General features: G+C 39.9%; 1 protein-coding gene across 2 annotated transcripts; it reads right to left on the bottom strand.

Annotated features, from left to right (window-relative positions):
- Window positions 1-1547: 1547 nt before the first annotated feature.
- Window positions 1548-25937, bottom strand: erbb2 (erb-b2 receptor tyrosine kinase 2). 2 transcript variants are annotated; one of them, XM_031315020.2, is made up of 27 exons: window positions 25643-25937; window positions 16752-16903; window positions 16349-16529; window positions 15974-16114; window positions 15707-15772; window positions 15484-15599; window positions 15226-15367; window positions 14715-14843; window positions 13152-13293; window positions 12542-12615; window positions 12239-12329; window positions 10260-10462; window positions 9940-10069; window positions 8761-8851; window positions 7943-8097; window positions 7743-7790; window positions 7502-7640; window positions 7113-7235; window positions 6922-7020; window positions 6651-6836; window positions 6223-6378; window positions 6059-6134; window positions 5360-5506; window positions 5150-5247; window positions 4696-4872; window positions 4206-4593; window positions 1548-4120 (listed from the first exon to the last, which is right to left on the bottom strand). In XM_031315020.2, exons 1-27 carry the CDS (start codon window positions 25713-25715, stop codon window positions 3753-3755), a joined length of 3891 nt encoding a protein of 1296 aa, XP_031170880.1. In that variant the 5' UTR covers window positions 25716-25937; the 3' UTR covers window positions 1548-3752. The 2 variants fall into 2 exon arrangements, with proteins under 2 accessions (XP_031170880.1, XP_031170881.1); XM_031315021.2 differs by having other exon boundaries at window positions 4206-4590; window positions 25643-25935.
- Between the last annotated feature and the right edge of the window lie 1952 nt (window positions 25938-27889).

The following is a 27889-nucleotide window of genomic DNA, read 5'->3' as shown; positions in this document are numbered from 1 at the left end:
ACTGACCAAATAGGAAAGGATGCATTAAAAAAAAACTCCCAATAAAGTGGTTATTATTATTCATGTCCTGTGACAATCACACAGTAAACAGTGAAAGGTAAAAAAAAAAAATATTCACATGAAAAGTACAAAAGATATATTTTCTTCAAAATGTAAATTACAGAGATTTAATTTTATAAAACTGTCAGCACACTCCCATTAGTTAACTGTTACTTCCTCTTGGGCTTACTCGTGGATGAGTGAAAACATTTGAGACTTTTTAACCCACTTTTGTAGATGTTTAACAAACTTATATAAACATGTACAGGCCTCATTTTCATTCAGTTAAGGCTTTTGCTCAATCTCACAATTTAAAAAAGGGACAAACAACCATTTACTTTTTCGACATTTAGCTGATTCCAATCAGAATGCTGATCATGATTTAGCATTTTGCCCAAGAACACTTCAACGGGGAGAATTGCAGGAAGATTTAACGTTTTACCATAAAGCAACAAGCCACCAGACCATGACCAGTGCCAGTCCTCAGGCTCTGTACTGCTTTTAGTACAACGGAACGGTTTTATTTCAAAATAAACTAGAGAAAGGACACATATGGTTTTAGGAGGACAGCATGTAGATCATCTGTGAGAGTCCTGGGTCATGTGTAAGCCACATAAGACATCTAATGAAATTTGTTTTACAAGAAGACACTACAGTATGAACACCAGTACATCAACTGTGATTGTACAGAAGGTCTCATAATATCTAGAAAAATGATCACATTCTTAAAGGAAGTGGGACCATCTGGGAGTTGTGCTTTAAAGTGTCCATATTATGAAAAAAAAATCACTTTTTTCTGGGATTTGGGGTGTTATTTTGTGTCTCTGGTGCTTCCACACGCATACAAACTTGGAAAAAAAACATCCATGCTATTTTGAGTGAGATACGGGTTTCTGAATGTATCCTGCCTTCAGTCTCCGGGTGAGCTGGTCAAAATCGTCCGAAACATTTGGTGTGTGCTAACTACTTTAGCTAATACCACATCAGCTAGCTGTTTCTCCAACTTCGGTCAGTACAAGGCAGGATTAGCCGAAAGACTTCTTCTAAACGAAGGCGCACTTCCAACTTTGTGTGGAATACCTGCAGACGAGGGACATGTAAGTAGTTCTATACAATTTATTTTGTAGATTAGGGTGAACTCGTGTGTGTTGTAGCAGTGTTTTGCCATTGAGAACGAGGTGGCTAACTGCTAGCAGCGCTTAGCGCTAGCTTCTAGCTAGTAGTCCTTACCTAGATACTGCGTATGTGCGACTCCCAACAAAGATGGGATAGAAGTGCAATGCCTCACTCTGTAGCTAAAACAGAGAGCTCCAGACAGAGGGTGTTTTTTGAAAATTAAACCATGTAAACCTATTCTGGTACAACCTCAAAATATAATTATGCACCTGAAAATGAGCATAATATGGGCACTTTAACATTGTTATGATCCTGTGAAAACCTTGTATCTCCAACAGAGGTGATGTTTCGATTTCTTTTTTTAGAATGCCCAATAGCACCCCAAACATTTTTCACAAATTTGGGTTGATGTTTTAAAATGTAACTTTGAAAGTTTTAGGGATTCAATAGTGCTATTGGGTAATATTGGGTAAAAGTCAGGGATGCACCTTTAATTTCAATTTAAGGGTTGCATGCTTCTCTGAGAAAAAAAACATTTAAGTCAATCTACAGTCTGCTTTTTCTTCTTATTTGTTCTTTTATGTGGAGATATGAGGTCTTCACCTGACAACAACAATACATGTGAAGGGTTTTAATCCAAAACACTATATTGTATATCTATTATATATATATATGGGGGGGGGAGGGGGGTGGGAGAGCTGCTCTGTGAATCTTATCACTCAATAATAATTAAATTCTAAACAATGTTAGTATATGATAGCTGAGGGTAATAAAATAAAATCTGATGTTTTTATAAAAACATGTCATTTTTATGTAAGAGATTGTTATATAAAATCAGGTTTCATTTTTAGAGATCCTTTTTCTGGAACAAAACTCTAGAAAACCCGTATGAGAACCTCAAAAAGACTTTCAGAGTTAAAGTGATGTGTTAAAGGAGGGGTGTGGACAGTTGTACACATCTCAACAACCCAGTCAATTGTTTCAAGATTTGTTTCAGGGTTTTGAATCCCAAACATTCTGTGGCCGAGCTCCAAACCTCTGCGGAAGGAAACCCCTTTTTCTCTCTTTTCAAAATTGTGACAACAACATCAGTCGTTGGGACGTGCGAGTTGGGGAAGCGCGGACTTTCAAACATGGATAGGGTCAGACAATGGCTCTATTGACTCAGTTTTGACCTCCCCCAGCCCCAACACCAGTTAGCATGAAAAAGCACTCTTAAAAAAAATACTGTTGATTATTAACTGGGATGCCAGTGTGTTCTCTCTGAGTGCAAGTTGAGCCACGCATTGATTATCCAAACCAAGCAGAGCGATGTTTTTGCCTCCCCAGATTCACATTCAGCTCCAGTGTCTAGTGCTCACTTTTACACAAAAGCACAAAACCGCTGAACTGCTTTTTGTTCCATAAAGGGCAACAAACACTTGTATACATACATGCAGTTTCTTCTCCTTGTGGAATATATGCACCAATAACTTGTACTGCTTTCTTGCACAGTGAAAGGCCACCAAAACCAAAAGACTCATTGTGATAACACAAGCCTGGGGGGCATACTGTATGCAGTATCATACCACGTAGTACATTGTGCGTAATTCAAAATTCACACAATCTTCCCTAATTGTTTGCAAAATCATAAATCCCTGAAAAGTTGGCTCTAGCTTAGTGAAAAGTACACTTTGTTTTGAAAACAAAAACATAATTTGGAGGTATTTGCAGCGTAAAAAGTCTGCTAGCACCTCGTATCTTGTACCACAAAGTAGCTGCAGCCAAGACACTAACAACCACATACATCAGTGTGGCACAATGCCTCTCGTCTTCTCCATACAGGAAGCCTTTCTTTCAGGGAGCATGTTTACTGGCCAGATGGGCTGCTGGGCTTTCTCTGGCCTAAACAAAATGGCTTTTAGTGTGTTGAAGACCCCCCCCTCCATCAGGTCAGAAACAAAGTGACCAGAATACTAAACATCACCTTCAATGCATATCCCGGCTCACTATGTCAAAGTATTCTTTATGTTTTTTTCTCTAACTAGCTGGGTAGCATATGGAATAACATAGCACAATACGAAAAAATGCTTCACGTGTAGTAAAAACAACCACAGACATTAAAACGAGTTAAATGAACATTTAAAAATAATATGCATTCATTTATCCAATTGAATGTTGAATTTTGTGATTATTAGACCCTTCTCGTACCATGTTGGGTTTTTGACCATGTGAACTCCTTTGCTTATCAAGTACCGGAGTTATATACAGAGGCTGAGTGAACTTCTTTTTTTGGCACTTAAAAATCACACAGAGAGCACAGATTGCTGACAGGGAAGACAGAAATACAAATGATGCCACAGACACCAGAATAATGCTACACTGTGTTGAGTCATGGTGTGTCACAGCTCAGTGATTTGGTGACTTTCACTGGACAACCTCCACCGGTTTGGATTCGGGTGCTTGATTCAGTTCCACATGAACGTAATATACCCACTATCAAATCACACACCCAGCTTGTTTCTGTCTCACACATATTAACCTTCCCGTTCTCTCGTTTCTTGTTTCCCTCAGTAGAACACAAGCTCTGTTCATCACATTACTCCCATTCCCTCTCCTCAAGTATATCCACTCCAGGTGTCTGCTAGTCCCAGATACTCTGGATTCTCTGCCGTGGAGGTCAGAAACCCGTTCACGTGCCTGGGCACTCCTCCGTCTCTCTCCAGTGTCTCAGGGCTGTCCAAGGCTGCAGCCCTGGCTACAGCGTTGGCTTTGGCCACGAGGTCCAGGTAATATGGGTTGTCAAAGGCTGGAGAGGTGGCAGCCCCGACAATTACGGGGACCAAGTATCCCGGGTTTTCTACGCTATGACCGGAGCTCAGGCCGTTAGGGAGGCGTCGGTCTACTCTGGAGCCTTTACGAGGCAGCGTGCTGGGCCGATCGGGGATCCCCGGCCTGAGATCCTGAATCTCCTGGTTGACGTACTCTAAACAGATAGAGGAAGAAAGAAAAGTCAGAACAAAACATGCGGGGATTCAACACTTCCTTTTATGTTATTTTTTTTCGCTCACCTGGCAAGACATGATTATGAATATACCCATGACTCCGTCTGGGCAGTGAGTGATTAAGGTGATGAGAAGGATGAAAGCCGTTTGGCCCGTCTGTCTCCAGGTCGCCCTGGCTCCCGTTGGAGTAGGTGGGGTCTCTGCAGTAGCGTCCGGGGCTGGCTGGGGGCAGCTCATCTGGAGGCCCGTCCAGGAAGACCGAGTCAGATTGGCCCCCGGCCGAGGGGCTGCGAGCCAGAGTTGGGTACTGAGGGACCCATACGCCGTTGGAGGTGCTGGCCCCTAAAGGTAAGGTAGGGTACTGGCTGCGGCCAAGAGTGCTCAGGGAGGAGTACATGCTCCGAGGGCCGCCGGCGACGGAGGGTTCAACATCTAAGCCCTGATCTCTGCTCTGCTAGACAGAGAGGAGAGATGAATGAAATACAGACAAGAAGGTGAATTCAGCCAGTCAAAGGTTTGCAGGTCTTTATGGTTGTGTGAATTAAGAAGAAATTACCCTGTATGACTGGTGTCTGGATGCCCCGTCTCCCTGAGTCCTGGGGAAGTGGTTTGGCTGAGGTACCAGATACTCCTCAGCATCCAGCAGTTCCCTCATGTTGTTCCCTTCCTCCTCCAGAAGCATTCGGAAAAACTGGCTGTCCACAGGGCTGGACATGCTCATCTGCTCGTCGTTCTGCAAGACAGTGGAAGAAGAACACGATGGAAAACAGAGTGAGAACGTAAGTACAGTATGTCTATTTTGTAATCCATAATATGGATTACAAATATAGACATAATATATCTCTTTTCAAGGAAAAAAACAGTCCAAAAAAAGCCACACTGTCACAAACATGAACACTTGAGAAAAATAACATGCTACAATGTACATGACATGAGCATTATATGATAAAATAATCGCAAACAGTCACAAAAAGTAAAACATTTGCAACATGAAACACATGTTCACGTACCTGAATGACTACATAGCGAGGTGGATCCCTGGCCATGGCGCTAAAATCATTCACCAGATCTTTGAACCTCGGTCTGCTTTCTGGGTCAATCATCCAACCTGCCATCCAAACATAAAAATCGAGATGCCAATTAATCATCTTCGAAACTAACTACCAATATGTAACTCTGTTAGGGGCAGTAATTAATAATGATAAATATTTACTACTGACATTTGACCATGATCATGTAGACGTCAATGGTGCAGATGAGGGGCTGGGGAAGCCGTTCTCCTCCCTCTAAAACATCTGGGATTTCTCTTGCTGGGATCATGTCGTAGGGTTTAGCACCAAACGTCATCAGCTCCCAGACCGTCACACCTGAGAAGGAAATGTACAATTACAACAGAATCATTACAACACAATACAAAAAATGTCTAGCAAAATGACAGACAACAATTGAAAAATCTGTCGTTTACTAATGACTTGTGAAAAGATGACTGGCATGAAATTAAGCTTTACGTAAAATCAGTGTGTTGGTGTTCAAAACACCAATTTAAGTCAGCATTTATTATGATATTATTGATCAGAGGATTTTTTTCAAAATGAGGATTTACAGCAGTTTGAAAAACGTATTCCTTGCATATGCATCTTTTTAGATTTAATACAAACTATTCTTATAACTTCAATACTACTTTTCTTAAGCATTGCAATAAATACTATGAACTGCTTTCGTTCCAAAATTAAGATTTTTCCAAAATCACCAAAATTCATTAAAACTTTACTTGCTAAAAAAGGAACACCTTATAGTGTCATGCTACATCAGAAAAACTGAGAAATTCACTTTGCAGCCCGATCAAACAGCAACACAGGGTTAGCGTTTGTTTTACCATTATGTCTTCAATGTCAATTCCAGCACGGAGTGATACTAACCGTAGCTCCAGACATCACTCTGATGAGTGAACTTCCTGTGCAGAATAGACTCTAGTGCCATCCATTTAATCGGCACCTAAAAACAAAGATATAGAACGTCAGTTTTGAATAAATAAATAATTGTAAATGCCCCCAGTGCAGATGCTCCTACAGCCCCGTCCTACCTTCCCTCCATCAGCGTGATATTCAGTCTCATCTATATCGAGCAGACGGGCCAGACCAAAGTCAGTGATCTTCACATGGTTTGGGTTCTTGACCAGAACATTGCGGGCGGCCAAATCTCTGTGGACCAACCGGACTTCCTCTAGATAACTCATCCCCTACACACACACACACACACACACACAACACACAACAAACACACACACACAACACACACACCACAGATCCATCACCCACAAATCCATGTGTTCACAAATGTTGATAACACATCAAAATTGAAAGGAAAAATATGGCAATAAAGAAATCAACAACATTCAGCCACTGCTGTTTTACTATGACAGATATACACATTTACTTCTACTACAACAAGCAGCAGTACAAGTAAGTGCACCTAAATGAAAAGTTGATACCATGTTTCTACGTTGCATACCTTGGCGATCTGGACACACCAGTTGAGGAGGAACTGGGAGCCAATGCGGTCCTTGTTCTCCCTGACGTAGTCGAGGAGGCAGCCGTACGGCATCAGCTGAGTGACCAGCTGCACCGTGGAGGTCAGACAAATCCCCAGCAGCCGGCAAACGTAAGGGCTGGCCACTCCTGCCATCACATAGGCCTCCTAAGAAAGACCGAGGAAAGATGTTGAGAGGTTAGGTATTTATGTGAACTATAAATATTTATGTATGTATCTGGCTTTTACTCACATCAAGGATCTCTTTATTGGCCTTTGGCGAGGTGTTCTCTCGTAACACCTTGATGGCCACTGGTATTTTCACATTTTCCCCATCAGGAGCCCACACGCCCTGAAACACAATAATCACCGCCATTCAAAAACTAACCAAAGACTTAAAGCTAAATATAAATGTACTGTTAAAGATCTAGCTCACATGCATACCTTGTAAACAGTGCCAAAGGCCCCTGCACCCAGCACCCTGAGTTTTTTCAACTCAGTCTCCTTCAGGATACGCATCTGAGCCTGATTGGGTGACGCGCCACTGGGTGTCAAAGGCTCCACGAGCTGTACACATGAAGTAGGCAGATAGCAGATTCCTTCATTACACACTACAACACCCAAGGAAAACCTAAGATCTTGCCCTGATTTTGAATTAAAAACAATTAAGTCTCATTTATGTTCAGCATTTTACTTCCAGCAAATAAACTCCCACCTGTTTCAACATTACACAACCGAAGCTGTAACACAGTTTTATAAACACCTCTGTCTATAAAACAACTTAAATGATAAAACGTCAGCCTTTGTAACCCGTGATCGGGTTCCGTGCCCACCTCATGTTCTTGTAGTATCCTCCTCATTGTCTCCTTCCTCCTGAGCTTCTTCTGTCTCTTCAGGTAGAAGACCAGCAGAGCGAGCAGAATGAAGAAGAGCACCACCCCACCCACTGCAGCTGCAATGGTTGTACCCGGTCTAAACAGAGAAAAACAGTTCAACACAGCTCCGGTTCCGCAAAACAAGGACTGAGAGAATCCATCACATCATTTAAGTATCTGAAAAGATGAAGCAGCTCACCCTGTCCTGGTGTCAATAGGGCAGCCTCTCTCATCCATCACAGTGCAGCTGAAACACATTAGCACTGGGTGTGAAATCATTCTAATTGTGTGTGTGTGTGTGTGTGTGTGTGTGTGTGTGTGTGTGTGTGTGTGTGTGTGTGTGTGTGTGTGTGTGTGTGTGTGTGTGTGCGCGTGTGTTTGTGATGTGTGTCCACTCACGACAGCGTGCAGTTGGTGTTGCAGGGGAGACAGTGTCCTGTAGCGTTGCTGTACTTCCACACAGTTTGCTGATCCTCCTTCACACCGCTGGGACAATGATCCACACAAAACTCACCGTCCTGGAAGTGTCGACACTCTGAACAATGCTCTGCACCCTGAAGACACACAGAGACAAAACAGTTAATACATAAAACATTTTGCACACATACACAGGTATAATGGGGTGAATGTATTTAGAATCTTTTGGCCATTTGTTTAGTTTATTTGGTAGTTTTTACAGCAGAAACCAGCTGGACATGTGGTGAAAGAGCACGGGATGGTTTGTTTAATCAACAAACTGTAAAAATAAAAATAAATTTAAAATAAAAACATTTTACAATAAATAAAATACAGACAAATTATCCAGTCATTTCATCACAATTTATTTTATTTTCATAGTATTTAAGTATTATATTCCATTGAAGATCAACTTATTAAACAGCTACTCTGTTCTGCAATGGACAACCATGGTAAAGAAACATCTCCAATTGCCTTTTCCTCTGCAGGATCGCATGAATGAACAGTTGCGGTTAATTTGTAAATAATAATAAAGGAATATTGTCACTGACAATATGTTATGGCAATGACTGAACACAATCTGGATAAGATTTAAAGTGCAACTGCACATTTGCGTGGAGGTCTTGTCCAGAATCAATCACGTTTAATAGCCCAAAAGGTTGATTTACTTTAATGTCAAAAATCATTATGGTTGAGTAGATGAGGTATTTTCAGATTTTTTTTTTGGTATGCAAAGACTGTAAGCAACGCAATAATCTTACCGGGCCATGACAGGAGGCAGAGCCATTGAGAGATCGACATTCTGAGTGACAGGCAACACACAAAGATCCATCTGTGTATTCACGGAGAGACCTGCAACACAAGCACAGCTGGGATTTAACCCAACGTCCCATAACACAGTCTGGCATTTGTTGGATGCTTTTATCGAAAGCACCTGACGCTGTCATAAGGACATACATTTTTAGAAAGGGGGGGCTCCAGCTGCAAATAACTGCTAATGTTAGCCTCGCCAGATGACAACTTGTTCTCTGAACCACAAAAGACTGGACAACAATGTATATACAGTAATTTCTGAACTACTTTACGTGTAATCTTATTGGGACCATATCATGATATTCTTCTGTTAAAGAAATGGTTTGACATTTTGGAAAAAAAGTTTATTTGCTTTCTTCTCTTTATGCTAAGCTAAGCTAACCAGCTGCTGGCTGTAGCTTCATATTTAGCATGCATGTATGAGTGATTATGTGTGTAATCACATCATGTGATTATATTTTCATCTAACTCTTAGCAAGACAACAAATAAACATATATCAGTATTTCAACATTTGCCATATCATGACAAATATTAATATGGTGATTTTGACTTTAACCATATCGCTCAGCCCTGAGACCCAAATAACATGGGCAACAAACATATTTTCAGATTGAGAGAACACGGGACTTTCATCGTACAAGTACAATTATTCAAACATAATTTAGGTAGGGTTTAAACACATGAAATGTAAAGTCATGTTTTTTTGTATAACATCTGTGGGATATTTATTTTGGACTGTGTGAAGTGTGCATACATTACCTTAAACTGCAGGGAAATTGATACTAACAACTTCAAAATGGATCTCTACGGATTTCTTTTACTTGTGTTATCTTGTAAACATTTCACTTACATACATGTGCATCACACAAAAAATCTGTTCAGTTACTGCTCAAAGAAATTGGGTGTTGAGTCACATGTATTTCATTTGTCATTGATGTACAGTTGCTTAAGGGCACAATTTAAGTTAAAAGCTTCCAATGGATTTATTGCGACTACTTTGGCATTTGGCACTGGCTGACAATCCAGTCAACCTGTACTATTTATACCTGGATACTGTGTTATTTGGAACATTATCACTTGGCTTTTTATTGATTTAGTGCAGCCACACCTACACAAACATTCTTACCCCTGATATACGTCACACTGCTCCACGCACTCAGTAGCACGTTGGAAAGCCTTGCAGGATGCACACTGGCTGGGCCCCGGGCCCCAGCAGCCCCCCTCGCACAGGGGATGACAAACACGGCCCTCTTCCTCTGAAAACACATGCAGAGTAAACAGAACATGACGCACACTGGATTTCTGTTGTAACAATAAATGGAATTGAATCTTGTATCTGGCCGAGATATTTAACTTGGATGAAGTGACAAGTGCCTGATCAACCTGATCAAGTGCAACCCACAGAAACCTGAATGGACCTTGGCATTGTATAGTGTGTTCACCCACCACAGAGTTGGGCGTCCTGGTTCTTGCTGACGATGCGGTGGGGTCCCTGGGTGGGATGGAGGAGACTATCCCAGGGGAGTGAACTGGTGTAGCACAGCTGGGAATTGTTGTGCAACAGGACCAAACCTCCACTGACGCTGCGTAGTGAACGCAACCCAAGTGACCGGATGTGTAGATTCTGGATGGCCAGAGAAAAAACCCCTCTGAACAGACAGAGATAGATAAGTTGTAAGTGACCAGAAATCTACTGTGATTTTATACAGTCAGTCCATTTATAATGATTTTTCTTTCAGTTTTAAAAAATTCAATCAAAACAACTCACTCAGAATGCTTTATCACAATATTATTTCATACATCTTGACATTGTGAAGAGATCAAACCAAACATGACTAAACCCCAGCCTCGACAGATCTAACATTGATTCTCTTTTGCTTTCAAATTTGGTCAAAAATTGTGGGTGAATTTAAAACCATGCATGTACAGTACAAGATCCTACTATTCATTATGGTCAGGTTTAACACCTTTTAACACTAAGGCAAGGTTGTTTGTAAGATTACAACAAATAGTGACCAAACTGTAACCTGATATTCTCTCCACAACACATTTTGACAAACTATTTTTATGACCAAGTGTTAATGTGTAAATTAGGTATTAATGTGTTTCAGTTAAGGAAACCTGACAACAAGACTGTTCCAATTACCCAAAAACAGCCAATAATGTCAGACCTTGTTGTAAAAACAGTGACAGAAGAGCACATTTGTCACTATGACCTAGTTTAAACATGCTACACTAGATAGCAAATAGCGTCCCATAGACTTTTACTGTTATCCTGGTTGGCATGTGCTGCAAGTTAAAGCAGCTGTGCTGGCTAATAATTTACCCTTCTGTAACCCTGAAACAAACTGGCTCAACTATACCAGAGGCACATAGTCGAAAAAACAGAGCACAAATAGGCCTGTCACGATAACAAATTTAGCTGGATGATAAATTGTCCCAGAAATGATTGCGATAAACGATAATATTGTCGTTCAGAGACCATTTTCATCTAATATAATGATAATGGCATAATAATGCAAGTACACCTTTTCAAAGATCAACAAACTTATTTCTAAAGAATATTTAACACTGGAACTGGAACTGGAAGACATTTTAAATATCTACAATAAATGAATAAAACAACCAAAAACAATAAATAAAATGGACTCTCAGTCTCTGTTAAGAAAAAATGCACTGGAATAAAAACCAAACACAATCAAAAACAATAAATAAAATGGAAATTTTTCCAGCTGCGATAATTTCCACTTAAAAATTATCAAGCTCATTTTTATTTATCATGCAATTAATTGATTTATTGCATATTGCGACAGGCCTAAGCACAAACAAAGACACATTGTGGGTGGATGGACATCAAGACAGTGACATGTCGTGACACACCACACAGAGAAACGGATACTTGACAATACTAGATGTGTCTGACCATTTAAGTTAAAGGCCCCATGTTAAGAGTCTGGGTATCATCCTTGACAGCACTCTATCATACAAATCTCACATCAATAATATTAGTCACTCTGCATATTTCCACTTACGCAACATCAACCGTCTTTGTCCGTCTCTCACACCTAACTCCACCGCCATTCTTTTTTTGCGAGTTACAATTTTTAGTTTTTTAACCACATACAAATCTCAACATGAACAAACCCCAGATTGTATTGTTCTTGTATTAGTCTGTTGTTGTTTATTGCTTTGTATTTATGCTTGGTCTGCTTTATTGTTGTGCATCTGTTTTATCTTTTATTATTTGTACATGTAAGGTGTCTTTGAGTGTCGCGAAATAAATAAATATAATAATATAATATAATAAATAAAATGTATTATTATTATTTTTATTATAATATAGAGACATGCAGAGAAAAGAAAGACCATGTCAGACAGACATGACAGACAGCCAGACAGCCAGCCAGGCAATTTAAAAGTCTTACTTGTAGAGCATCCTGCCTCTGATCACCTTCAGGTTCTCAAACACACTCAGGTTAGTCCACTCTTCTGGCCAGGCATCAATGTACAAATAACCTGCAAGGCAAATCAAATCAAATTTGCTTAAAACATTCTAATAGAGGAGACATGGTATGCTCTGTGTATCAGACTTCTTTGTGGTTTTATATGGAAAATCTGACTGAACTTGGGAAATCACAAATGAATAGCCAGATTTTCCTTTCTTGGTAAAATCTTGAAAAAAAGGATTCAACAAACACTTCCTCAGGGTTCTCCTTAGTGTTCAGTACCTGTAATCTCCTCCAGTCTTTTGAAGGCACTCAGCTGCTCGAGGGTCAGACCCGATGTGTTGCTCACAGGGTCGCTGGACAATGACAGCATATTTAAATAAAAATTGATAAAAATCTTACTGGAGATAAAATATCCAGTGGTGCAGGTTATCTCAGGTTTGTTTTTACATTTCACACTTTTCAACAGCTCGCCGATGAAAGATAATTTATCAGGTATTTGGCATCTCAGCTTGTGTTGGTGTCACATAGGCCGAGCTGACGTCCACAGAGTGACTGGTGAGGCAGCTGACTAGTTTGATATACATTGTATATATTACTGTGTATAAATTCTACTCTTTACTTGAGTGTAGATATGTCTCAATTGCATTTAAATTAGATTACATTTAAATCACAATGAGAAGAAAACTTAAAAATGTAAAGTGAAAACATTCATGTCTGGTTTTGAAGTACATTTGAGTACAGTAATCTAAAGGGTTTGGCTTCGGCAGTAACTTTCCCATTGACTTGCACAAATAACCTTCCACAGTTAGTTACTTTATTTTGTCATTTCTAAAGTACCGTTGTGAGCTAAAACTGTATGTATGTTCTATATTTGGCCTGTGTGTCTTACCTTGCAAAGCTCTGAGGGAGGAAGGCCAGACTACCAAAAATCTTCTTACACTTGTTGAACTGCTCCACATTAGTAGATGTTACCATGATGATGCCATGGTTGTCCATGACGCCGAGGTTGTCCATACCCAGACCATAACACACTGCAATACAAACCATGACAATGGATTTTAACCAATGTATCTTAAATCCCTAATAAATTACTTACTTAATATATCTAATATAGCAGGAAAGCAATGATCAACAACCCTCCATAAAGGCCAGGATATCATCAGTGTAGAATGAAATATAGTGTGGTGTATCACAGTAAACAAGGGTATAAGGTGAGTGACATATTGTTTGAGCTAGTGGTTCGATAGCAAAAAGAAATGGGGAGACAGGGTAGTCCTTCCTGGTGTGTGCCTTCACCTAATGCAGCAGATTGTTTGTTACACAGAACCATCTGAAAAGCCATCATTGGAAACTGTTTGGAAAAGGGCAGGCACTCTGAAAAAATACTTGGCGGGTGATTGGATGAACCATCTGTCTATAAATCTCTTGCCGTAGCCAGTGGGGAGAAGATCGAAAACATTTTTCCATGGAGAAAATCCTTCAGTGCACTGTATATATTTATCTTTTTATTAATAGAAAAAAAGCACTTTATTAGTGTTTGAATGCACTTTAAAAATTGCTATTTATAATGTCTAGAATTAGAGGTCCCAACAGCCCAAAAGTTGAATTTAATTCATGCAACATAAATTGAGATTATGCGATAGATGAGGTCTGTCTCAAAAAGCAGGAGTTATATTGTATATAGTATAGTATCAGTATATTGTACTGAGTTATCCAGTTAACTCCACTGAGCAAAATCCTGAACTGAAGTAAAAACAAATGATACATTATCTAAGTTATATTAATGTCCTGATTCATAAGACAAACAACAAGGTACTGCAGAAACAGGTTGGTTTACTTTGCACCATAGTCAGCATGTGATGCATCAATACATCAGTGCGTGCAGCACAAATCATAATCCCCTGTACTGAAGCACCATGTCATGCACATGGAGAATGCATAAATTAAATTAGTTATGTAACATTTGAGCCACGTAGTGTGAAACAGTTTTTCCCCTGTTGAACTTTTGGATAGCTACTGTTTACACTCAGTTGCCACTTGTATTAGTTACACCTTTTTCAATACTGGATACGACCCCCCTTTGCCCCCAGAATGGTCTGCATTTTTCGTGGCATCGATTCTACAAGGTGCTGAAAACATTCCAGATCCTGGTCTGATAGCATCACACAGTTGCTGCAATTTTGTCGGCTGCGCATCTATAATAATTATAATAATAATAATAAAGGTGCTCTATGGGACTGAGATCTAGTGACTGTGGAGGCCATTGGACCACCCTGAACTTATTGTCGTATTTGTGGAACCAGTTTGATAAGAGTTCTTTGTGACATGCGCGCTATCCTGCTGGAAGTAGGTGTTCAGTTGAACCTAATGAAGTGGCTAGTAAGTACTCTAAATGTAAACAATGTATTGTGGTTAAATGCAAATGTTCTCACAAGGACACAATGATTCTCACCTTTGGGACAGTCTCCTTCACACTTTTCACATTTCTGCATTTCGTTTCCGTCAGGGTGGGCAACGATAACTTCCTGGTTGGCTCTGGGACAAACCAAAGTACAAGCCACTTCCATAGCCAGATAGTTATCTACAGACAGGGAGACAAAGTGTTCAAAGGGCATCTTTGCAGCAAAAAGTGAATTAGGTATGATGAAATGGAAAGGTGGTAGCCTAAAGCGTTACGGTACAGGAATGTGATCGTAACAATGGATCTGTGTGTGTGTGTGTGTGTGTGTGTGTGTGTGTGTGTGTGTGTGTGTGTGTGTGTGTGTGTGTGTTTTAATCTTGGCAAGGACACCGAATGAATAATATTTTCTCCTCCTTCCCCCCTCAGCATCTACTATCACATCAAGGCACCCTACAGTGAGACACTTAATCATCAGGTGCACCAGTGGAGCTGCACAGTGACCACTAGCTGAGCACTTTTTTGTAGCTTTTATGGATAAACAAGGTCTGTTTAAAATTCTCACAAGGACACGTCTTGACGCAAGTGGCTCCAAAGTTGAACTTCTTGTTTGGGTTGGGTTTGGTCTGATAGGTGGAGGGATCGTAGATAGTCGGTGGAGGACAGTTCTCCTTACACACACCACTGTCGTTGAAGTGGCGGCACGCCTGGAGAGAAGAGGAATGACGAAACACGTTACTCCAGAAATGACATATGACTGTGAGATGAGATGAGATTACAGTGAACACAACAAATATCTGTTATGTGCATGTGTGTTTTTTACCAGACAGTCTGAGTCTTTGGGTCCTGTGCATCCAGCAGCGCACTGCAGGTGACAGCAGTCATTGGGAAGGGGACCTTTACACCGCTGACAGCCAGACGCACACTGAATACGGGTCACTTTGGACAAAGATAAAAAAGTGACAATTTTAAGCTGTACTTCACCTGCTCTAGACTTTATCCAGTAAGAACCAAACAGTCATACTCTGCACAAGATGTTAACTCACAGGTCTGGCAGTCCTGTGCAGTTTCTCCCCAGCAGCTTTTCCCACATACAGAGGAACAACTTGGACCTGTGCCAGACAAAACACAACAACACATGGGGAGAGGTAAGAACTTATCCCACAATTTAACAAGAGTCTAATGCTAAACTAGTGGCTCTGTGGGACTATACATCATCATACTTCATCAGAACTGATAGTTCTATTAAACAAGTGACATTTCTCTTCCTGTACTATCCTATGGGATGTTTAATATTTCAATCAGTTGCTCACATTTAGGAGCCCGAAGCTGCAGTTTGTGCAGCCGGGCGTGGATGTTCTGCTCGTCCAAAGTGTCCCTCCAAATGATGTTCTGGGGGTCTGGGAAGCACAGCTGGGGGTTCCCCCAAATATACACCCCACCCAACAGGATCTCTGCAGGGGAGATGATACGTTAGAGGAGCTCATAAACTTACTGTTATAGTAGATAACAGAGGGTAAAGCCTAATATATTTGAACATGTTTGATTTCCCTTAACAGTTTTAAAGTTGAAGATATTGATAAAATGAATGAGTCAAAACAACTCAAACATAAAGTCCCAGCCCCAGTCCAGTCAGGTCATACTGGGTTTGGGTATCAACTCTGAGCTCTACTATACTATTATCTGACCTGTGAGGCTACGGAGCCGGAGCGTCCTGAGCCCCTGTCCGCCCAGAGTGTTATCCAGCACAGCCAGGGCGTAGCTGGAGTTGTACAGCTGGCTGCCTCTTATGATTCGAAGGTTGTCCAACGGCAACAGACTCACTGACACATGAGCTACAAGTACATAGCCCTGTACCTCCACAATCCCCTAAAGAAGAAGAGGTGAAGAGAAAACAAAAGGTCTTTTGTGGAAACAAAAACAGGTGGACTGACTAAAAAGATTGGAGCTAACTCAGCTAAGCATCTGAATACTTATTTTTTCTTTCTTTCTTCTTTATTTATCCATCTTATTTGTTTTGTAACTAACAAATACGCTTCTTTTGTGTCATTTTATACAGCCATTATTACAGAAAAAACACACTGTACATACCTGAAGGAAGGAGAGGTCAGGGTCTCCATGAAGATGTGTGATCTCCAGGTTGCCGTGGACAACCTGGCAGCCAGTGTAGAGCAGTCTGAGGGTCTCGTAGTGATTTTCCAGGCTGGAGGGCAGGTCCAGCTTCATGTCTGTACCCAGGCACACTGCAACACAGATAACATGTGACCCCAACTTCATCCTGCATGTAAAATACTATTACAACCTTTTTCATTGCTCAACATTAATGCTGTTTTATTGTCATTCAAAATCATTTGGAAAGCAAACATTATATTAAAAATAATAAATAAATTAAAATACACAAAAAGGACACAAAGGTCTACCCCAATAATATTGTGAATGTTGCCTAAAATGTAACTGCCAGAACTACTTTTGACAACAAAAAATATCAAAATAAAATTTTTGAAATAAAAAAGCATCTTTAAGACCTCAAAATACTGCTTTAAGGAGTAGTACAACAAAAGGTGGTCAAAGTCTGAACGATCAAATTCAAATACCCAATGAAGAAAAAGCTACAGTATTTCTCACTCTCATCATTGAACTACATCAGGGCCTCAGCACCCTGTCTAGATTGAAGTAATCCAAATAGTTTAGCAGCATAATGTGCTTTAAATTAACCTTCCATGAACTCCAATGAAAACAGTACAAATGTATGATACTCATTGAATGCATAATAATGAAATACGTTTATATAAAATATTGATTTGATGTCTTTCAAAAACATTTAAATTCACAACACAGATGCCACTTAAAAACAGAGAGTGTGTAATTTGAACTATAAACTCACCTTCCTGTTAAAGTGCTGAATACTGAACACCTCATGTTGTTTACTCTGTTCAGTGCATTGGCAAATTATATGAATAAACAATTAATAAACAAATAATTTAAAGATGTCACCTTGGAGAAATCTGAGGAAAGGGACCTTCTTCTTTTTTTCCCCTAACATTTCATAGACTAAACAATCAGTTCATTAATTTGAATAATTAAATGAGAATGAAAATAATCATTATTTGGATCCCTAAAATAGATTTTTGCAGCACTCACTTTTCTGTGATAAATAAGTGATATATACAGAACAGGCCCTGTCGATTATATACTGTAAGTGTAACCTCTGAAAGATAGCAATTTCTAGACAGACTTTTAAATGCACATTCATAGTTACAGGTTACAGGTAGTTCCAAGTGTTATATGTGGAAACTCCAAATAATGATCACTGTAAGGACTTGGACTCCACATATTTTGACTGTGTACTGTAACAGTGGCCTTGAATGGGTACTCTGAAATTCAAACCATATGCACTGCCTCTGTCTTGTCTCTATAGGATATAGTTTCCACTGGCAGCAGAGAGCACAGATTCCCCACACTGGGTCACACACAGCATACATTCAGGGTCATACAGCGCTACAATTCATGGGGGCTCTAACACACACATAGCTCCCATGCTTTAGTAGGCAGTCACACAGTGGACAGTCCCTCCACTGCTGAGGTTATAAATGACTTCCTCTGGCTCCCCTCCAACTGCCCTTCAATAGTCAACCCACTTTTCTTCATTGAAGCCCCCCTGTGCTATCTCTGTCCCTCTTTTTGGAAAAGACGGCTGGGTGGACTCATATACATCATCGGAGGAACAGGAAGTACTGGCGGGCAGGAGAAGGGTGATTTTCATGATATACTGGGGACCAACAAAGTTCAGGACATGTGTCTTCAAGGCATGCTCTTATCATGTATGTGCGTAAAGTTATATTTAGGGCTGGGACGATTCGTCGACGTAGTCGATTACGTAAATGTGTCGACACAAATAATGCATAGAAATCTATACATAACCGGCTGCTTCCAGCAACAGCGCAAGTATGGATTCCTCGCAAGTTCAACAACACGTTGAGAAAAAGGCTCGAACACGGTCTTCTAAAGTGTGGGAGTATTTTACTCTTAATGCCAGCAACAATGTGGTAGACCGTAGACTTTGTAAAATGCATCCCTGAGTCAGGATAACAGCAGCAAAACACCATAAGTTCTGCTCACCTTTTTGTCCCTTTCCCTCCCAAGTAGAGTTTAGATTCTCTGCCCGAGCCCGAACTTGACCCACGGGCCGGGTCGGGCCCATATTTCCCGCCACTATCCTCAGGCCGGGCCCTTCATCAAGTATTTATGTTTTTTTAATCATTACTTTATTAGCCTAATTGGGTGGGGAGAAAGCTATGTCTCTCCAGCTTCTCCCGTAGCTCTGGGTAAATGTCCTGCACTGACTTGAGTGTGAGGTAAACTGTGCTAAAATCGTGTCTCCCCCATCTGTAGCACTGTCTTCCATAATTGCGCAACCAGGCCAGATTGTTTCAGATATCTCACGAGTCCTTTATAACGTCAGTTATAACGGCCCACGTATTAAAAAATTGTCGGGTTAAAACGGGTTAGGGCTCATAGTTCCAGTTAATGTGTCGGGCCGGCCGGGCTCGGACACAACATGCACTGTAGATGTGTGCGATTATCAACATAGTGACACGGAATGTGTTGCCAGTAGCAGCCCAATGGTACATTAGTCTGTTGATTCGTTTTAATGCCCCGCTATGACTTAACATCAAGCATCATCAAACGCTGTCAGTCGGCAGTGTTATTTTTTTGGTTTACCATCATCATGAGTGACCCAATTGATTACAGACTGTTATATTAGACATTCTACAACTTGCCTTATGTTGGATTTATTTGATACATCTGATTTCATATGTTGCTAAAATTGCACTTTTTTTACTGTAAGATTAAAGGGAGAGCTTGGATGTTAAATAAGAGCGTATTCATTATTTTACCTACTACTGTTAAAAAAAGCAAATACAGCCTACTCTTTTGCACTTGCTCTGTTTACTTTAAGTTTTTATTTTTGTATTCCTCCTGAAAGTGACTTTATTTTGTCGTTGGATTGATAGCCTACATCTGGCTTCAGGTTGCACTACAAATTCATTTTACTTGAACAGTGCAGTGTTAATCAATTTTAATAAATAGAGACTTGAACCTTATTGAAATTTGTTTTGTGTAAATTGTTTATAATTGAGCAATGGGAAAATAATCGCTTACTGAAAAATTAATCGTTAGATTAGTCGACTAATCGAACAAAATAATTGCTAGATCAATTGTTTAAAAAAGAATTGCTTGGGACAGCCCTATATTACAGCTCCTGCATCTCAGCTAAGTATTGAGTCATAAAGTGTCAATAATGTCCACATTATAATCTAACAGCTACTGCAGCAAATGGGTCTATGATTGATAGAGCGGCAGCCAAAAATACACACCCAGTCGTTGCAGCTTGTGTCAAATATCAAATCAAATGACTAATCACTGCCTCCTTAAGTGATGTCATCATGGAAAATAGTTTTACATGTCAGGCCAAGAGGGGAGTCGTGCTTTTATCCTGCAGCATTTAAATAATTTTAAATAAGACAGAATATATAAACAGAAACAAAATCAGACTCCCTAAAACTCTGTGATTTGCACAAACTACCACACAAACAGCTCCAGCTCTAGGGATTAGGTAAATGTGCCGTAACAGAAAGCACAACAGAGCAGATTTTCCATTTCTAAAAAGTGTGTGTAAAGCCAGTTCTCAGCTTCCTCTACTTTTATTCCCTCATTGTTTGCTCTCCAAAAGTCTCTCAGCAACGGCTGTGTGTGCATGCGTGGCCTTGTGAGGAGCTGCCCACCCCCCCATCCCTGTGGCCTAAAATACTCCCTCTTTTATCACTTGCTTTGCTCTATCTGCCCACTGTCATATTACTACCCCTGCCTTCCTCTTTTTAAAATCAACCACTACATATTTTTTATAACCTGCTTTGAGAGCCTCCATTCATTTATTCCTGGTTGTTGCCAAACTCTCTGGACTCTGGAAAGTGTAATTTCGCAGGAATGTGTGTCTTGCATTTCTAAAAGATGACATACATGTATGTATTTCACCAGTGATGGGGGATCAAGAGAAACCAGGTTGTAGTTCAATGTTTTGTTCAAAGACACGTCAGCAACCTGTAACTCTCCAGGTCACAAGAAGATCTCTGTGACCAAAAGGTCACAACACACACAACTAATGACACTAACACACACACACACACAGAGTTAAATATGTTAGCACTGGCTTCTGCACAGCGTATTGTAGCAACTTGGCTCTGGAAACTTCCACTGGTCAGGTGTGTCTGTGGTTAACAAGAGAGAGAATGAGAGAAAATGTCTACTTTCCTGCTTTTTGTCCTATTTTTTTGATCATTTACTTGATTGCAGTCGAGTCCTTCTGTGTTCAGTTGGGCTTCTGACATGCAAGCTTTTAACAGTTCTGTTAATTTTTAAAATCAGTGCCCATTTCTTTGCACTTAGAACCCAGCATTCATTGTGATCTTATTCAGTGTTCTGGCGTAAATGCAGAGGCAGGTTTTAAAGCGTCACAGGAACATGAAACAAACAAAGTAGCTTGTACAACATGTTGTCCGGCCTCGTCGGAAAGCAAATGTGTTTAAAGTTGTTCCATACAACCACGCATAGGCTGGATGAAAAGCTTGCTATCATAGAGAGAGGAGAGAGCTGTAAATGTTTAAATATGTTGCTAACAGTGCACAGTTTCCGACAGTCTCTCCTGGAAGACACACAAAAAAGTGACAGAGGTAGTTGTGCACAGACTGAAAACTTTAAAAAGAAGTTCAAACCTTTCTTACTTTCTCACCTTCGCACAGCTGACTAATCATGGCATGAAGTAGGTGCGATTGTCACATTGACAGTTTTGGAAAGTTGCAAAAATTGTCAGACGCAGCTCCCACAATCCTGATGTCTGAAAAGTGTGGGGGGGGGGGGGGAAGATGGTGATTTCGACAAGCACTGTGGTTGGATCCTATTGATGCATTTAATGTAACTTTCTGAAGTGTGCGCAGTGATTGGCCATCTGTGTGGAGGTGAGAAAGTAAGCTGGGTTTGAATTTCTCTCTCTAGCTCTCTTTTTTTGTCATTTATACTATTTAACTATTTCTGTCACTTTTGGTGCATACAGAGTGCAACATGAGATTTACTGTTTCGAGGCTTTTTCCCAGTGTTTTTAATGTTGTTGCAGACGGTATTATTTTTGTCACGACAGAATTAATAGTGACTTGATCTGTGATTTGATCTTAATCTGGCTTCCTACAAGAGAGGATGGGGTGACTTTAAACTGACCGTCTTGCACCAGTGTGCTGCTTGGGACTGTCTGCAAGCTGAAAGTCAGCTTGAAGCCACACCTGTGTGTGGCAATGTGCCCGTTAGCACAGGGAGTATGTGTGTGTTTACCACTGTGTGTACAGTAAGTGACTGCAGGAGTTCGACTGAACCATGGTGGAAAAGCCTGCAGTGTGACACAACAGAACAGTCAACAGAATCCTCTGGCCTCAACTCTCCTCTAAAGCTCAAGAGGATCCAACAGGACTTTCTCTGTTGGCTTATTATCCCTCAGATTTAACGTGTTAGTCCTGATTCTAAGACAATGCTAATCCTAGTGTGTCTTGCATAAACTTCACATTTCTCCCAACCTCCCTGAACACATTCTTTCTTCCACTTCACTCTACTGCTGAGGAAGAAAAAACAGGTATTGCTCAACATACAAGCAGAACAGGATCCGTACTGCACTTTTTTTTTCTTTTTTCTTTTTTTATACACATTTACTAGTAGGGGTGTGCAAAAAAATCGATTCATATTAGAATCGCGATTCACGCTCTACCGATTAAAAATCGATTCATAGAATAATGATAATGTGAATCGTTTTTTTTAATCGAGAATCGTTTTTTTAATCGAAAATCGCTTTTTTAATCGAAAATCGATTTTGAATCGAACCTTGAGCCTAAACATCGATATTGAATCGAATCGTGACATTTTCTGAATCGTGCACCCCTATTTACTAGTGTGAAAGCATCTGCAGCTGCATTTAAATACACTTTATTTCAAAGGGAATAAAAAGAAGAAAGCATCCGATACCAAAGTACCACAATAGCTCTGTATTATTATTTTAATCAAGATGTATTTCTACTGAAAGGATCGATGACTACTAAACTGAAATGATCACTGCAACCAACTGACCCCCAGCTGGACTCGTATCAGTTACATTGCAATTACATGGCCAGCATCTTAAACCGCTTAAACCACCAGGACTTTTCTATTTATAAAATACTGCCCAATTCTAACTACCAGAAACTTGGTCGCAGCAGATGAAAATTAACATGATCAAGACTATTTTGTATAGAGAAATAGTTTACTCCTATCAAGGCTGCTGTGATTTATTTTAAAACAGTGATTTCTTTGTACAGATTTCCCTCAGGTGTGTAACTCAAACCCTAGAAAAGCACACAAGAAAGTTTCCTCTGAGGGCTCACGACTCGAGGCCAACTGATGGCTGCTTCCTCAGCTCAGACTCAGGGTGAGTTAGATCACTAACACGTAGCCTAGCCTAGTGAGTCACGGCCGGATGAGCTAACATGCCACTGAGGGCAATTCAGTAGGACTTAATCACTTCATACAGCGAGTTTCGCTCAATGGGTGCACTGGAGTGTGACAAGAACATGAAGTCTGTGGATACTGAGGCCACCGAACACACAAACAAACACAATATGTTGTCACACAGGAGCAGGTTATTGAAATAATTCATTTGGACCACTGAAAGAAAAACACAGAACACAAGTGCTGACCTTTGGAATCATACACTTGTTGGCCGTGTGTGTGTGTGTGTGTGTGTGTGTGTGTGTGTGTGTGTGTGTGGACAAAACAATACTTGATAACTGAAAGTAAGACTTGTGCATGATGTGTTGCTAAACTCAGCCCTTTTGGACCAATCACAGCGCTCATGTTTAACTGATGCTTTAGAGATCAACACTGTGGAGTAAAGTGCACCAACCTGTTCCCACCAACAATGCAGCTGTATTTGGAAATCACTTCATCTGTGAATATTGGCTTTGTTTGTGTGTAGTGGTGGTGGGGATAGCAGCTAATAAAAGACAAAGAAGCTTCACTGCCATATTTTGTACTCATATTAGTCATTTTAGAAGTAAAGATGACTTCATCCAACATTAAAACGTGGTGATATTTTAAGGTATCACGCACTGGCCTATTTCCTCACAAGGGCATGTCGATAAAAGCTGTCATGTACGTGTCAATAAAGACCGCATTGGAAAGAATTCTCCGAATTATTGATGTCAATGTTTGCCATTAGCTTGTGATATATTAAATGCTTTTAAAATCACCTGACCTGGCTTATTGATGTCTGACTCCACTTAAAATAAATCTCTATCAATATAGAGGCCTATGCAACCACGACTACAAACTAAAACTGCAAATAACCATATATTCAGGGTTGAGATTAACTGATTAACAGATTAACTGTTTGGCCTATAAAACGTCAGAAAACAGAAAAATATTTCCTAGAGTCCAAATTAACATCTTCAAATTACAAAAACTCTTTTGAGTCCTGACTTTTTATTTAGTCTTACAGTCCAAACCTAAAACAATATTCAGTTTACTGCAATGCAAGAGAATGAAAAGCAGCAAATCACAACATTTGATATGCTGGAATCCTCAAATGTTTGACATTTTTGCTTGAAAATGACTTTCAATGATTAATGGATTTCTGTAGATGGACTACTCAACTGAAAATAAAAATAAAGTTGAAAATGCAACATTTTTCTAAATGAGATGAGATCCTACATGCAAATACATTATTGATGTTCTTTTGCTAAGCATTATCATTAGGGGTGGGAATGATTTTCAAAATCAATTCTTTTCCCTAAAATCTATATTTTTTATTTATTTTTTTACCAATAATTTACCTAAATATTTTCTTTATACGGTACCACTACATCAAATCCGCTTCCTTGCTACAGACTGAAAGCAGAAAATACAGAAAATACATGTTATGTAGCCTACTTCTTTACAAATGAAACAAATGTCAGACTGACTGACATGTGATGTGCATTCTTCTTAAAAACAATTAGTTCTTAGGAATGTCTCATGAGATATTGTCTCTAGAAGTGTATTATTCCAACTTTGGTTTTTGTTAAAGAAGGAAAAGAAAATCGCAATACTCAATGTTTAGAATAACAATACTTCTAGAATCGCAATAAATGAAAATTGCAATACAAATCAAATCTGCACCCATGTATTCTGAAAGAATCGAATCGGGACAAGACCATATCGTCCCAGCCTTAATTATCATATTGATATAGCCTATATTTAAAAGAAAACGGAGACAATGTAGCACTATCTTCCAAATATGCACTTGTTTGCACTTTCAGTTAGCTCTTGTTTTACTGGCGCACTCAAGCTCCAAGTGTGACAAGTGGCCCTCTATCAGACAATGTCCTCTTTAGAGCCAGAAGTGAATAATTGACATCGTCATGATCCTAGCCACACAAAGCCCTGTTTGTTATTGTTGGTTTGTTTTTGTTTACGCGTAGAGCAAACCAGCCTAACGTCCGCCTGCACGCACCAGTCAGTCAGAGTCGCTCTCTGTGTCCAAGCTGCAAAGCAGGTTCTCATATTTCTCACCTGTTTCACTGCTACAACTACTATTATGTTCTAGCAGTGTTTATTTGTGCAACAGAAGTTGCTACATGCGAGTTTTAGTCCAAACAGTAAATCTGGTTTAAGGCTATATGTGACAGGTGTGATTTGTACATACGTCTACATAAGTCCCACGAGCCTCAGCAGTGACTGTGAGAGGACGAGGGCTCGCGGAGGAATGTGGTCCTAGCTAGAAAAAATATCCTCTTTGGGACGAGATGAACCTCGCACATATACCCAAATACAACCCACATACTCTACTTTTACATTCCATTTTGAAAGTGTGTCTATTTTGATAACAGCGTAGCCATTCAAGGCGAGAAAAAGCTCTGGAAGTTACCCACCTTCTCTGCCCAACGTGCCCGTCACTGCGAGCAGCACGGCCCCGACAAACACCAAACTTCTCGCCGCCTCCATCTGCTGCGACCCGGCGCCTCTAGTCCATATTCCAAAATTAGATGTTTCTACTGTTCCCAATGATGAATTGCCGTATTCTTACTTCTTCTCGTCTCCAGTTTTTTTTTTTGGCACCTTTGGAGTTGTTGTTCGTTTCCCAATCTCAGTGACTTCCTCCCTGGAATTCCGTGCCTGTTGGTAGTAAAGCGTGACAGCGCGCAGGAGCAGAGGCGCGCTCCCGCGAAGGCCTGAGCGGGGAGTGGCAGGTTGACTCAGCCCGCCCTTTCTTGAAACGGAGTTATCTGCAGGGCAGTGCTGCTCTAACTTTCTACAACACTTGTACATTTCATCTTAGTTGTTACTCCTTCAGTAAGAATACAGTATCCGTATGTTTATTATGTTTTATCCGGTAACTTTAAAGTCCCAATCCACACAAAAGTGTGTTTTCCTCATTCGGTTGTTTGAGCTTCACTGTGTAGAATGATGTATGTTGGCTGTTTTCACATTCATCTGCTAAAGAGGAAACGTTTCTCTGTGCTCTCGTCAAATCTGAGTGCATTGTTTAATCGTATATATGAGTTGATGTGACATCATTTTAAGATTGTTTTCACAAGGAAATTTTACTTAAAGATATACTGTTATACAAAGCAGATAGATTATTTGTATAGGCTATGCATGTCTCAAAACATGTCTGTAGGGGATCTTTAAAAAGGCTGCTTGGCACCCATAAAAACTGGCAATTTAATTATCCTAACTATTTTCACAAGTCAAGCGATCAAGGTAGGCTATGAAATATGATTAATAACCAAACACCAGCAGTGAAATAAGTATTACGCTCATTTACTTAAGTAACAGCCCAGTAGTAATAAGATTTAAAAAAAAGAATAGACAAGAAAGTAAATAAATAATTCATTCCATTATTCAGTAAAAAAAGTATTATGCATCAGTATTATCATTAGGCCTAACGGCACCTTTCAGAGTGTTATTTAAGAAAATTTTAGCAACTTTATATACAGTTTGGGAGTGTCATGTATGTAAGATGATAGTATGTTTTGCATAGGCTATACAATCTAATCTAATCTGCAAATTAGTATCTACTCTATAACTGTCTATAAGTATAAATGTATTGAAGTAAAAAGTACAAAATGTCCTTCTGCAATGTGGTGGAGAAGTATAAAGTAGCAGAAAATTGAAGTACTCACATTAAGCATACTTTAAAATTGTTCTTGTGGCATTTGCATAAATTATAAGATATCTGAATATATTATTTCTCAACTGCACTGGTTTAGTGTAACAGCTTATCTATAAAACTGTTATTTATGACTTTATTAATCATTTGTTAGTGGAAGAATGCTTCAGAGCATCCAGGCCAAACTGTGTTTTTTTTTTTTTAGTTTTTTTTTTTACAATAATCCATTGAACATTCACACACATCATCTGGCCTCCCTTAATTCCTCCTCACATATGAGGCCCCCTATTTGTATTAAATATTATGCTGTTTATGTTTTCAAATTTAACTTTCTTTACCAATGTATTTTGTGTGCCGCTAACTTGAATTATACCGATTTGCATTATACCGGCTTGGAGCATCTTCATATTTCTCATGCCCCTCACTTCACAGTCATAAATCAGGAGTTGAGGAAAGAAGAATAAACTCTATTCATCCCAATCTATCCACTCTCCCCACCCACAGCAGCAGGGTCAGAGTCCGACCTGCTGCACGGAGCTATCAGGAAACAACAAAAAGCTACTCACTGAGCCATGCAGAACACAAGTCCCAGACTTTTCCCTTTTCAGGTTAGTGGTCCTGGTCCTGCTTAAATGTTTGGTTCTCACAAAATGAGGCCTTTAAGGGACAGAGCCAATTACCATTCTAGTTGTTCAATTTTCTCAGCTTAAGTAAACTTCAGCAAAATGAATAGGCAAGTTCTCAAGCTTGGATAAACTCTTGGATAAAGTTTGCTGGCTCTGTAGAAACATGCTAAACCTCATATTGGCTATAAAGTACTACATTGGGAGTCAGCTGTGCAAATGCAAAACCTGGCCCAATAATCAGTTTTCTTTATACACGACAATGCATGTAGGTAGAGGTTGCAAAAACTTGGCTATAATTGTCTCTCATAAAAAAAAAAAAATGTTTTGAGTCTGCATGGGAGAGATACTGTGTGTGGAAGTGAGAGAGTCCAAGGACAACT

This window comes from Sander lucioperca, chromosome 22 (assembly GCF_008315115.2).
Source record: "Sander lucioperca isolate FBNREF2018 chromosome 22, SLUC_FBN_1.2, whole genome shotgun sequence".
Taxonomy (NCBI): domain Eukaryota; kingdom Metazoa; phylum Chordata; class Actinopteri; order Perciformes; family Percidae; genus Sander; species Sander lucioperca.
This window is presented reverse-complemented; position numbering and strand designations above follow the sequence as displayed.

What these genes read in the sequence shown, in the direction of transcription:
- erbb2 (XM_031315020.2), bottom strand. Translation starts at nt 25,715, where the DNA reads ATGGAGGCGGCGAGAAGTTTGGTGTTTGTCGGGGCCGTGCTGCTCGCA. An exon ending in GCAGCTTCGGGCTCCTAAAT is followed by an intron (nt 15,773 to 15,973) that starts GTGAGCAACTGA and finishes TGTCTGGCACAG; the next exon opens with GTCCAAGTTGTTCCTCTGTA. An exon ending in CCAGACACCAGTCATACAGG is followed by an intron (nt 4,594 to 4,695) that starts GTAATTTCTTCT and finishes CTCTCTGTCTAG; the next exon opens with CAGAGCAGAGATCAGGGCTT.